The sequence below is a fragment of the Polyodon spathula genome, chromosome 4 (genome assembly GCF_017654505.1).
Source record: "Polyodon spathula isolate WHYD16114869_AA chromosome 4, ASM1765450v1, whole genome shotgun sequence".
Lineage (NCBI taxonomy): Eukaryota > Metazoa > Chordata > Actinopteri > Acipenseriformes > Polyodontidae > Polyodon > Polyodon spathula.
In genome coordinates, this window is record NC_054537.1 from 48550736 (window position 1) to 48563496 (window position 12761).

The window sequence follows — 12761 nt, forward strand, 5'->3', positions numbered from 1 at the left end:
CCGCTCTCCAGCCCTTCGACGAACAAATATTTCCAATTTTGACTCATCAGTCCAGAGCACCTGCTGCCATTTTTCTGCACCCTAGTTCCTGTGTTTTCATGCATAGTTGAGTCGCTTGGCCTTGTTTCCACATCAGAGGTATGGCTTTTTGGCCACAAGTCTTCCATGAAGGCCACTTCTGACCAGATTTCTCCGGACAGTAGATGGGTGTACCATGGTCCCACTGTTTTCTGCCAATTCTGAGCCGACGGCATTACTGGACATCTTCCGATTGTGAAGGGAAGTAAGCATGATGTGTCTTTCACCTGCAGCAGTAAGTTTCCTTGGCCGACCACTGCGTCTACGGTCCTCAACGTTGCCCGTTTCTTTGTGCTTCTTCAAAAGACCTTGGACAGCACATATGGAAACCCCTGTTTTTCAACCTACATATTGAATTGATGATCATTAGCACCTGTCTGGTATAATTGTTTAATCATACACCTGACTATATGCATACAAAATCCCTGACTTTGTGCAAGTTTACCTAGAAGAATTGATGCTGTTTTGAAGGCAAAGGGTGGTCACACCAAATATGATTTTGATTTGGTTTAGATTTTTCTTCTGTTCACTCACTTTGCATTTAGTTAGTTGATAAATATAATCTATTAACATTTTGAAAGCATTCTTACTTTACAGCATTTTTTCACACCTAAAACTTTTGCACAGTACTGTGTGTGTGTGTGTGTGTGTATGTGTGTATATATATATATATACACACACACACACACACACACACACACACACACACAGCTCTGGAAAAAATGAAGAGACCACTGCAAAATTATCAGTTTCTCTGGTTTTACTATTTATAGGTATGTGTTTGGGTAAAATGAACATTTTTGTTTTATTCTATAAACTACTGACAACATTTCTCCCAAATTCCAAATAAAAATAGTGTCATTTAGAGCATTTATTTGCAGAAAATGACAACTGGTCAAAATAACAAAAAAGATGCAGTGTTGTCAGACCTCGAATAATGCAAAGAAAATAAGTTCATATTCATTTTTAAACAACACAATACTAATGTTTTAACTTAGGAAGAGTTAACCCTTAGTACAAGTACAAGGTTGTCCTGGAAGAAAACTTGCTTCCTTCTGCTCTGACAATGTTCCCCAACTCTGAGGATTGGTTTTTCCAGCAGGACAATGCTCCATGCCACACAGCCAGGTCAATCAAGGTGTGGATGGAGGACCACCAGATCAAGACCCTGTCATGGCCAGCCCAATCTCCATTTGTCAGGTGGATTTATAAGATCTAAGGGCATTCTATACTATTTTTTTTTTAAATGTACTCTTTAAATATTTATAATGTTGCAATTTTAAACTGATGAGTTAGATGCATTACAAAACAGTATATTAGTTCACTGTTATGTTCACCTGACCTAAAGTACCTCTCTTCATTTTTTGTTTAAGAAGACATTCACTGTTTATCAAGTTAGAAGCTACTTAACTTCTCTCTCCCTAGAACCTTAATGAGGGCAGTGGCATTGTTCATCTTCCTGCTTAACTTCTCTCCCCCTTGACCCTCGATAAGGGCAGTGTCACTGTTCATCTATCTGCTTACCTTCTCTCCCCCTAAACCCTCGATGAGGGCAGTGGCATTGTTCATCTTCCTGCTTACCTTCTCTCCCCCTAGACCCTCAATGAGGGCAGTGGCATTGTTCATCTTCCTGTTTACCTTCTCTCCCCCTAGACCCTCAATGAGGGCAGTGGCATTGTTCATCTTCCTGCTTACTTTCTCTCCCCCTAGACCCTCAATGAGGGCAGTGGCATTGTTCATCTTTCTGCGGCAGGCCTCGGCGTCATCCAGCAAGGTTTGCTTCTCTCGCATGGCCGTGTCGTACATGGCCTGCACCTCATCAAGCTCCCGCTGCTTCTCATCAAGCTGCTGCTGCGCGTTGTTCAGCTCCGTCTGAGCAACTATGAGACGGGCTTCTTGCAGGGCTAGATTTGCCTAAAAGTTTAATCAAAGAAATATTGTAAATCATTTTAAAGCAACATTTGATATCATGTTTTGACCACAGGGTTCAGTGATATGTACTTTGCACAGTAGCATCAATAGGAACTATTGATGTTATCCTGGTTAAGTTACTGTACACATCTTTACACTGAATCAACACTGCTGTGGTTTACATGCAAAAATAAAAAATAAGTCCAACCTTTTTGTCATGCTATTTTGGTAGCACCTTTTTGTAATTTTGGTTTAAATGTAGTTTTCTTTTAGGGAGAGAAATTATCCTTCCAAATGCAAATGACTTAATTCATACTCTGATATGACAGGTTATATTTAAATGTTTTTGTCTGCATTTGAATTTGGCCTTGCATGACTACAGACATTGTGCAGCTTTCCAAAACTGGAATTACAAGAAGTCTTTAGGTTGTGTTGAATTGCAGCCTGCCTAATTTGGGCTGAAAAAAAAAAAAAAAAAAGTTATAAAAAAAAAAGGAAGGAAACAAAACAAAAACCCACATATATCGTTACACAGATCATCTATGGGTTTTTTGTTTATTTTTGTTGTAAGGTAGTCTCGTGAAATGTGACAGGTACGTAATAAATTGTTTATATATAAACGCAAAATATTTTTTACTATATATATATATTATATATATATATATATATACACACACACACACACACACACACACACACACACACACACAGTGCCTTGGTGGTGCCATACGTCTTCCACTTCTTAATAATCATCTTGACCATGCTCCAAGGCCTTTTATATTTTTTATACCCATCCCCTGATCTGTGCCTTTCAACAACTTTGTCCTGGAGTTCTTTTGAATGCACCTTGGTGCTCATGGTTGAGTCTTTGCTTTGAAATGCATTACCCAGCCGAGGGAACCGACAGGAACTGCTGAATTTATCCTGAAATCATGTGAATCACTACAATTTAACACAGGTGGAGGCCACTTAACTTAGTGTGTGATTTTGAAGGTTACAACTGAGCTAATTTAGGATTGCTATTGCAAGGGGGAGTGGGCACTTATCCAACCAAGCTATTTCAGTTTTTATTTTTTATTAATTCTCTACAAATTTCAAGAATATATTTTTTTTTTACTTGGAAGTTGTGGGGTAGGATGTGTAGATAAGAGAAAAAAAAAATAATGCATTTTAATTCCAGCCTGTAAGGCAACTAAATGTGAACATTTTGAAAAGGAGTGTAGACTTTCTACAGGCACTGTACATATGTACAAACAGGTACAAATCACGACGAGCCATGTGCTTTCCATGATACATACCACGCCTGGGTTCCAGTGATATAACCACCCCAGAAGTGGTATATATTATCTGAACTGCACTGCCCAAAGTGGTTTATACCGCTTATAACATGGCTATCTGTCATTTGTGGGAAGAAAAATATAACAAATAATTGAAAAACATTAAAATTAACACAAAACCAGAAACTTTTACTGTGTATATATCCGCAGGGTAATATAGTCCCAACTTTTATTTAATTTAATTCATTGTTCGCTTATTAAAAATAAATTGCACATGTTCGTTTATTGTAAATTTCTGCATCGAAAGTGCCATCTCACTAGAAACTAGAGGGCTGAGCACAAACTGGATAATGGGCGGAGTTTCAAATTACACTAAGGAAGGAGAGCAGCTGATAGAGACTGAAGCCGGATCTTGAAGTGAGTTTGTTAACTCGTTATGTGCAAGCATTTACTATAAAGTTTACACATTTTTCTAGTACGTTTTCATTCTTTTGGATCTCAAAATCTGTTTTTGTTATTTGTCAGACACCCTCGCGTCGAAGTCATGCCTGATTAAGTTGACGATCGAACCAGACTTTACGCACCAATCCGACCGCGATGTCAGGAGCCAGTACTCCAGTTTCCCACAGATGTTTAAAATCCAGGCCGGTAATTCGGTGGGTCATGTCTGGGCTTGTCGTTACCTGCTTTTCTAAGAGTTTTCCTGACTGACATGAATACAGTACTGCTGGTTTTAAACTCGCTGTCAGCAGAGACGTTAAAACTTATACTGTTAAAATACATGTTTAGTCCAGCTCAGCATTATAAAACTGGAGACTGAATACTAGTCCTTAGTTTAACTTCTTGCACTAGCATAAAATTCCCTTATGTTGTTGAGATTTTTTTTTATTTATTTCCATAAAATGAATGATTTTTTTTTTCCTTTAAGTACACTAACCAGCCCATGCTATAGTGTGTTTTATTTTTAAATCTTCATTTTCTTTTATTTCATTTAACTGTTCCTCATCAACTGTTGTGTCTGTTCTTGCTGGTGCACTTATTTTATTATTATTATTATTATTATTATTATTATTATTATTATTATTATTATTATTATTATTATTATTATTATTATTATTATTACTTCAGAATAAAAATACCTGTCTCTGTGAAAGACTCAACCATGAAGACCAAGGAGTTTTCAAAGCAAGTCAGGGATAAAGTCTTTGAAAAGCACAGATCAGGAGAAGGGTACAAAAAATATCAAAGTCTGAATATCCCTGTGAGCACAGTCTACTCAATCATCAAGAAATGGAAAGGGCATTGTACCACCCAGACAGTGCCTAGATCAGGCCGTCCCTCCAAACTGAGCAGCCGGGCAAGAAGGAAACTGGTGAGGGATGCCACTGTGAGGCCAACGACAACTTTGAAAGAGCTAGAATTCAGTGGCTGAGATGGGAGAAAATGTGCATCAGTCAACAATATCCAGAACACTTCACAAAAGTAGCCTGTATGGCAGGGTGGCAAGAAGGAAGCCATTACTAAAAATAAGCCACCTCGAAGCCTACATGGAGTTTGCAACAAAGAACCCGAGTGATCCTGCAAAAATGTGGCAAAAGCTGTTGTGGTCAGACAAGACCAAATTGAATTTTTTTGGTCTAAATGCCAAGCATTACGTTTGGTGCACACCCAACACAGCACATCTCCCTGTCAATACCATCCCTACAGTCAAGCATGATGGTGGCAGCATTATGCTATTGGGATGCTTTAGAATTGACGGAAAAATGGATGGAGCAAAGTACAGGCAAGTACTAGAAGAAAACCTGTTTCAGTCTGCTAAAGACTTAAAACTGGGGCAAAAATTCACCTTTCAAATGATCCAAAGCGCAAGGCCAAAGCTACACTGGAGTGGCTTAAGAATAAGAAAGTGAATGCCCTTGAGTGGCCTAGTCAAAGTCATGACTTGAATCCTACTGAGAATTTGTGGAAAGACTTGAAAACTTCTGTCCATAATCTGCTAAGAAGAATGGGCACAAATTGCACCAAAAGTTGGTAGAGACTTACCCAAAAAGAATTGCAGCTATAATTGCTGCCAAAGGTGCTTCCACCAAATATCGAGTTGAATCTATCGGGTCTGAATACTTATGCAATCAACATATTTCAGTTTTTTTTCTTTAGTTTTTGCTAACATTTACTGTAACTTATCTTACCCTTAGAAGCCTTCAGTTTGAGCATTCAGGTTTTGAATAAAATATTAAGTTTGAAAAAAAAAAAAAAAGTGTATGCATCATTTTGTAATTTCACAAAATGGGACACCATAGGAAGGGTCTGAATACTTTTGTGAGGTACTGTACACACACACACACACACACACACACACACACACACATATATATATATATATATATATATATATACAGCATTTTTTACACTTGCTTAAAACTTTTGCACGGCCCGAAGTGGTTTATACCGCTTATAATATGGCTACCAGTATAAGAGTTTTCCTGTTAAAACTTCTACTGTTAAAATATGTATTTAGTTCAGCCCAGCATTATAAAACTGCAGACTAAATACTGGTCCTCAGTTGAGCTTCTTGCCCTGGCATAATATTCCCTTGTTGTTTATATTTTTTGGACTTTTTTCCATAAAATGAATGTCCATATTTTTTTCTTTAAGTACATTAACCAGCCCATGCTGTAGTTTTTTTTTTTCAATCTTTGTTTTATTCTATTCCATTTAGCTGTTCCTCGTCTACTTTTATGTATCTACTCTTGCTGGTGCACTTATTTTATTTATTTTTTTCAGATGGACTGCTGTCTTCACTCAGAAAGTTGGTGCTGTACCAGTTATGTGGAGTTTCATCCCCAAATATATTAAAAGGAAATGCATTTTTGGCAGTGGTTTTGTAACTAATAACAAATAAAACACACATATTCATTCACACACGCATATTCATATACCTATTATACATGTACACAGCTCTCCAGATAAACTATGTACTGGGTGTTTCATACATTGAAAAAATACAACTTACGTATGTTATTTAAATGCAATGTGTAAGGAATACGCAAAGCAATTTTGTTGCACAGCTTGAGTTTGCATGTTATAAAGCTTCTTGTACTTCGTTAGTTCCCGGCATCTTAATGGCCATTGGTGAATATACTGCAAGCAGTAGCTACAAAATGGACCATATAAATTGCAATAAACTGGATTCCTTCGTCTTAGTCCCTGTAGCAGGGGGAGAGCTGTGCTGACTCTGCTGGCGTGTTCACAGTGTTGCAGGAAGAGGGCAGCAGTCGTCCAACAACCGCCTGTGAGTCATGGCAGTGACATGGGGAGGTGGGAAAGTGGGTGTGTGGACTTTCCCTCTCTCTGAATGGCTGGGAGGCAGGTCTTGGGGAGATTATTAGCCCTATAAGATAATGCTCTACTGTTTCCTCATGTCTGCCCTTTTTGACACGCTGTATGTGCGGAAGCGCTGGTCGAGGACCAAGAAACCAGCTGGGAGAAAGACAGCAACCAACAAGCCAGAGAGTGACAGCGGGGAACCCTTGGGCAGACCCCCGAAGTATTGTTTAGAGGAGGCAGGGAGCCGATAGAGTAGGACGGTGATCCGGGTCGTGCGGGTAGCGGCGACCGGGATAACGCTGCCGAGTGCAGCACCTTTTATTTGTAGTTTTATTACTGTTTTATTTTTCCTTGTTCTTTTCGCCTTCTGTTTTCATTCTTATTTTGAGCAACTGCGAGTGCGCTCGCAGTTAATTTAATTACCAGCTTTGGTATTCCCATGGTGCTGCCTATCATCGTTGATAGGCAGTCCACGGACAACAGTGCCCTCTGCGGGTAAAAAGTGAAAATAAAACTGGGCACCAGTGTGGTGTTCCAAGTACATCTGTTCTGTCTCCCGTGTCAGTGAATTACCCACCGCCCTCCCACAGCCCCCCTGAACCTAACCTACAAATTCATCTACCTGTCAACATTTTTAGAAGGTAAATCTATATAATAGCTATAATAGTTTGTTTTTGGATAGAGTCGGGGTGCTTTATAGTGCTATAGCAAAGTGCAGTATCAGTTTTTTGGTTTTTAGATTTTTAGGAAGCATGTCTGTCGAGTTGGAAAGGGAGAGCACAAGAGAAAACAGAAAACAACTTTAAAGAAACTGCCTAGTAGTGGGAGTAGACTCGGTGAACGCAATAGCAACTACAACAAGAGTAGCAACTTCCTGGCCTATAATATTATTAATATTATTAAGGCAGGACTAAATGGCTGTGAAAAAGACCTTGCCGGATTTTTTCAGGTGGAAGATAAGGAAAAACCAGTGTCTACATCTGGAACAATTATAAATAAAGTTGTTGTTCAAAGTAATATTACAGTTAAAATGTAAGACTGTAGTTAATGCATACCCCATACGTAGCATTAAAGTATGTACAGTATTTATTGAAAGTACTCATGTCGTACGGTGTAGTAGAATCGCCAGTAGAATTTTTTTTATTGGGGATCCAGTATACCCATAGTTCATACGAGAGTAACAAATTCCTCAGTAGATGCTACCCGGGCATTTCAGGAACTTTCTGGAACTTAATTCTTGCAGCAAGCTAATGTTAAGTCCCCATGTCTTTTTGAACAAATGTATGTTTTCATTCTCCTGAAAAAAATCTTGCTCTATGAATTAGGTTTAAGAGATTATACACCAACTCTATTCACGGTCGCTCAAGCCTTGTGTTGTCGGTAGCCTACAGCAATAATATAGTAGACCACTGGTACAAACTCCCAGCTATGCCAATTTAATACATTTTGGGGTACAAAGGTGACTTTTTTGTTCTTGGTAGGTACCCCTGATAGTATACAGCGAATTGCATCTAATTGCTAAGGAACACAGAAGTCAAAGCTTAAAGCAATCAGCTATCCGTTAACCAAACATGAAAAACAAAAGTGTAAAAGATGAAAAAATATCTTTCTTTGCGTTGCAAAAGGCGCTGTTATTTAATTAATTAATTAATTATTGCAAAGGGCTGCATTTTTTACTTTGTAGTAGTCAGTATTTTTTATAACCTTGCTTATAAAACTACTAAACTATAAAGCACTATAATTTTACGAGTCACCTGCAAATGGCAATAATTTCAAATGTTGAATAAAAGATGTCATATAAAAAAAAAAATAAAAAAAAATTTAAATCCGTTGCATTGCTTATTTTTTTCTGTTTGGTCAAAGAATCTTGCCAGGGTTATGTTGTTAAAAAGACTTGCTTGGCACGGTTTTAGTTATAGTACAAAATTGCGTGAGGTTATGTAAAAAGCTTGATCTTCACTGTTGAAGTTTCGTGCACATATGTTAAAGCTTTCAGACTTGTTTCCACGACTTGTTTAACGTGCAATGTACCCACCCTAAGTCGTACCATGTTTAGGCTGCGCATTTCCTATAGTGTGAGGGATGTATGTGCTGCATCACATGTTTCAATAATGGAGAGATGATTTGGCGCTTCTAAACTGCATGTAAACCATACCTATGTTAAAAGTGGGCATTAGAGGAAGGTTATGTTTTGTTTACAATACATTAACCCTTTGACTAATGTGTTAATTCTACTGTTTTGAGGTCTGACTTGACAGGACTTGATTTTAGAGCTTCAGGGCAAATATCCACCAAGTATAAAACTCTAAAGGTCTGAAGATTAATAAGAAAACAATGTTTTCACTCTATGGTGACGTATACCCTATGATTACCTAGTTTGAATATATAAAAAAAAACTTTTTCAAATTAGTATAGTTATATAAGTATAATTTTGTGATCTCCTACCTAAAAACTGTAAAATTACCAGTAGTAGCCACAACCCTCAGGAACTAGGATCAGAAATAATTGAATAATGTATGGTTTTGATTTTACACGGTTTGATGGGTGTGCAAGCTTGTCTACTTCAAATTCTTTACTAGAATCAATGTGAAAAAATACTTTTCTTTCGGGTCGATAAGCATTATTAGTTATGTAAAGCAATTCAATGTGCTCTCCGGCAATGCCTGCACTTTGAAGTTATGGTATACAGTAATTGAAACCTGAGATACTGAAATGGAGCACAGCATAAAAAAAGTATTTCTATTACCTTGGGGTTTAATGAAATTCATTTGGACTGGAGAGTCATCCCTGAAGTTTCTCCTATAAAGATTTCACTACAGTTAATATTTTATTATTTTCTGTTTAGGTTTATGAACAGTTTTGACAATTTAGTTTGATTTCTGGTAAGCTTTGAACTTATGATTGCCGAATCACCCGTAAACCTGAAACTCACTTGTCTAGCTCTCCGTCTATCTAACTTTTCTTTTGTTTTGAAACTTGCTGTATTGGAGACAACTAAATAAAACAATCACTGATTGATTGTTGAGCCTTTGGAGATATCAGTCATTTAGTAAGCAACCAATGCTTGTTTAAAAAACGTTAACCCAATACATCATCGTTCATATATGAATGATTTCTTGTAGTTTTTGCAGTAGTTTTTTGTGCTTTTTAATTTTTTTTTTTTTTTTTCTCAACAAATACATTTTTAACATTGCAGTATGTTTGTTTATAGAATACTCTTACAATACCCATAGATATAGAGAGGGGGTACTGAACAAATCTAAAACAGAAATCACCTTGTTAACAAATAACGGTATGAGGCTCATTACATTCCTAAAACCATTAGGTTACATACAGGGCTTCTTTTTTTCCATTTTTATTAATTTCACTTTTTGGTGCTTAATTTGAGCTATTGTCCAGTTATGTAAATAGTTTTTTTTTTGTGAAAGGTTTTTAATTTTTACTGAGAAAAGGGTGAAGTCAATGTGAATTGAATAATAATTTCAAGTGTTTTCCCGCTGTTTTCCAGTATTTATTGGCTATACACTGATTTCAATTTTTGTTTTTGTTTTTGTATCAGGAGTGTTTTATTGGTTTTTAACGGTTGAAACCAAAAATCAGAAGCCCTAATTATATAACCCTGGTTCCCTGAAATAGAAATGCTATCCATTACCGATTTGGATCTTTAGCCAAGCTGTCGCAAGTGCAGGACTTGCAGCACTGGCAGATGTGCTAAAAGGGCTAGACTGGGATGCTGCCCTTATCACTCTGGTCCTAAAACCCAGGTTTTGAGGACTCATGACCTATGGTCCACAAACCTAAAAGAGTGTGGGGAGAAACTGAATCTCTGTGTGCCATTCTGTAAAGAATGAATAGCTGCTCTTAGCACTCTGATATAAAAATCCATGGTTTAGGGAATCTTAGTGTATAGTAACTAGAGAAAAAGTATAAGGTAAACCCACATTTTGGTATATGTATGTGTGGCAATGTTGCCCGCCCCTGTGTGTATTTCAGTGTTATATGTTGCGTGTTAATATTGGTGTATAGTCATTGGTACACGGCATATAAATGGGTCTGTGGAACACGAGTTGTTTAAAATGTATATTTGTATTTAGGCACAAGGATTGCACAGAACTTCACGTTCAGGTAAAATGTAATAATATGTGAGCATGGGGAATTGCACTTTATTAATTCACGTGCAGTTGTACCGCGACTCCAATTGAATGATTGATTAGCAATCGAGTCTCGGTACAGCTGCATAAAAGCAGCATGTTTTCACTCACTCGAGTGTGTTCGGTGAGTGGAGAACGGGTGAAGAGAGGAGAAAGTAAAAACGAAAGTAAATAATTGTTTTGACTCATCGTGTTTGTTTGTCTGTTAGTCCACTGTTTGTTTAAGTGTTAGTCGGTTTTGTTTCATCTCTTTATTTTGGCTAAAGTACCGTGTCCTGTGTGTTTTGTGAAGAGGAATCTGTGTCGGCCCTGGACATTATTAAAGGTGAGGAAACCAATCACTCAGCTTCACCAAACTCCAGCTCTGTTGTTTAGTTCCTGTTTCTGGTCTGGTCACCCACTACAGGTCTTTGTGACAGTGGTGTCAGGTGTGTTCAAGAACCCCCGGCCCCTGGACAGAAGGTGAGGAGAATGGTAGTGCTGATTCCAATGGGAACGCAGGTGAGGAGTTGTCATTGAAGGAACCGCAGTTTTTTGTTTTTGGAACACTTGTTTGTTTTTTTTTCTCCTTCTTTTTTTTTTTTTTTGTGTGTTTTTTGGGTGCGAGGAATCTGTGTGAAGGTTGGGGCGCCTGGAAATAATGTAAGTGAGAAGGATTATTAGACCTTTACCCTTCCGAAGGCTGACCTGGAGAGGTGGCAGTGCCAGGGCCTCCTGGAGGAGCTCCTCGATGGTCTAGAGAACCACTCCAACGGTGTGAGTGGCCTGGGGTGCCTGCGGGGAGTTATGTCCAGGCACCCTTACCGTGTTTTGTTTAGTGTTAGTCCGGTTTGTTTGTCTCTTTGAGGAACCGGTCCTGTGTGTTTTGGACAGGAAGGTGAGGAGAAGGAAGCAGAGAGGGGGAAAGGTGAGGAGGAAGCAGAAGCAGCCAAGGAGGTGCACCCTGTGCATGGCCTATGGGCGTGATGACGAGGACTGCCCAGAGAAGGAGCCTGAGGATGAGGAGCCCGAACGAGTGGGAGGAGCCTGAGCACCCAGAACCCAGAAGGTGGGAGCGCACAGGCGTCTACAGCCCACAAAGGGGAAGGCAGACCATCCATAGCCCACATCTCCACCAGCAGAGGGAGAATGCCTGCTGTATCCACCTCCACCAGCAGAGGAAGAATGCCTGCTGTTTCGACCTCCACCAGCAAAAGAAGATGGCCTGCTGTTTCCACCTCCACCAGCAGAGGAAAAATGCCTGCTGTTTCAATCTCTACCACCAGCAGAAGAAGAGTACCTACTGGTTTCGCCCCGGGAGGGAGAGCCACACCAGTCCCCTGCAAGAGAGGGAGAGCCGCACCCGTCCCCTGCAAGTGAGAGAGAGCCACACCAGTCCCCTGAAACAAGGGTAGACTACACGCAGCTCCCACCTCTGTCGCCAGGAGACTACATGCCGCTCCCACCTCCGTCGCCAGGAGACTACACGCCGCTCCCACCTCAGGAGACTACACGCCGCTCCCACCTCCACTACTTCCACCGCCAGGAGCTGCCTCTGCCTCTGCCTCCGCCACCTCCACCGCCAGGAGCAGAGCAGCAGCAGAGGGTGAATGCCTGCTGGGTCCCCGTCCACCAGCAGAGGGTGTATGCCTGCTGGGTCCCCGTCCACCAGCAGAGGGTGAATGCCTGCTGGGTCCCTGTCCACCAGCAGAGGGTGAATGCCTGCTGGGTCCCTTTCCACCAGAAGAGGGTGAATGCCTGCTGGTATCACTTCTCCCACCATCACGAGGAGAGGAGCTGGAGCTGCCTCTCCCTACACCAGAAGGACCAGGACTAGATGCTGGCGGCCCTCAGCAGCTCTTGCATAGGGGAAGAACCGCTGGCCGCAGTGGCCAAGAAGAGGGCAAAAACCAACACCCCAGCTTGTCCTGACTCCCTTTACGTTTTCGCCCAAGGATGCCTGCCTGGCTTTGCCTGGGGTTGCCAGCCATTCCGCATCGCCTCGGGTTGCCAGCCGCTCTGCATCACCTGGGGTTGA

The 12761-nt window shown here is 40.1% G+C and overlaps 1 protein-coding gene across 1 annotated transcript in view; it reads right to left on the minus strand.

Moving 5' to 3' along the window:
• dnah5l (dynein, axonemal, heavy chain 5 like) overlaps window positions 1-12761 on the minus strand; it is a 300816-nt gene that overhangs the window by 70955 nt on the left and 217100 nt on the right. The window contains exons 61-62 of the mRNA XM_041248036.1: window positions 1774-1992; window positions 44-60 (exon numbers count right to left, since the gene is read on the minus strand). Coding sequence (XP_041103970.1) covers window positions 44-60; window positions 1774-1992 — 236 coding nt within the window. The remainder of the gene's footprint in view (window positions 1-43; window positions 61-1773; window positions 1993-12761) is intronic.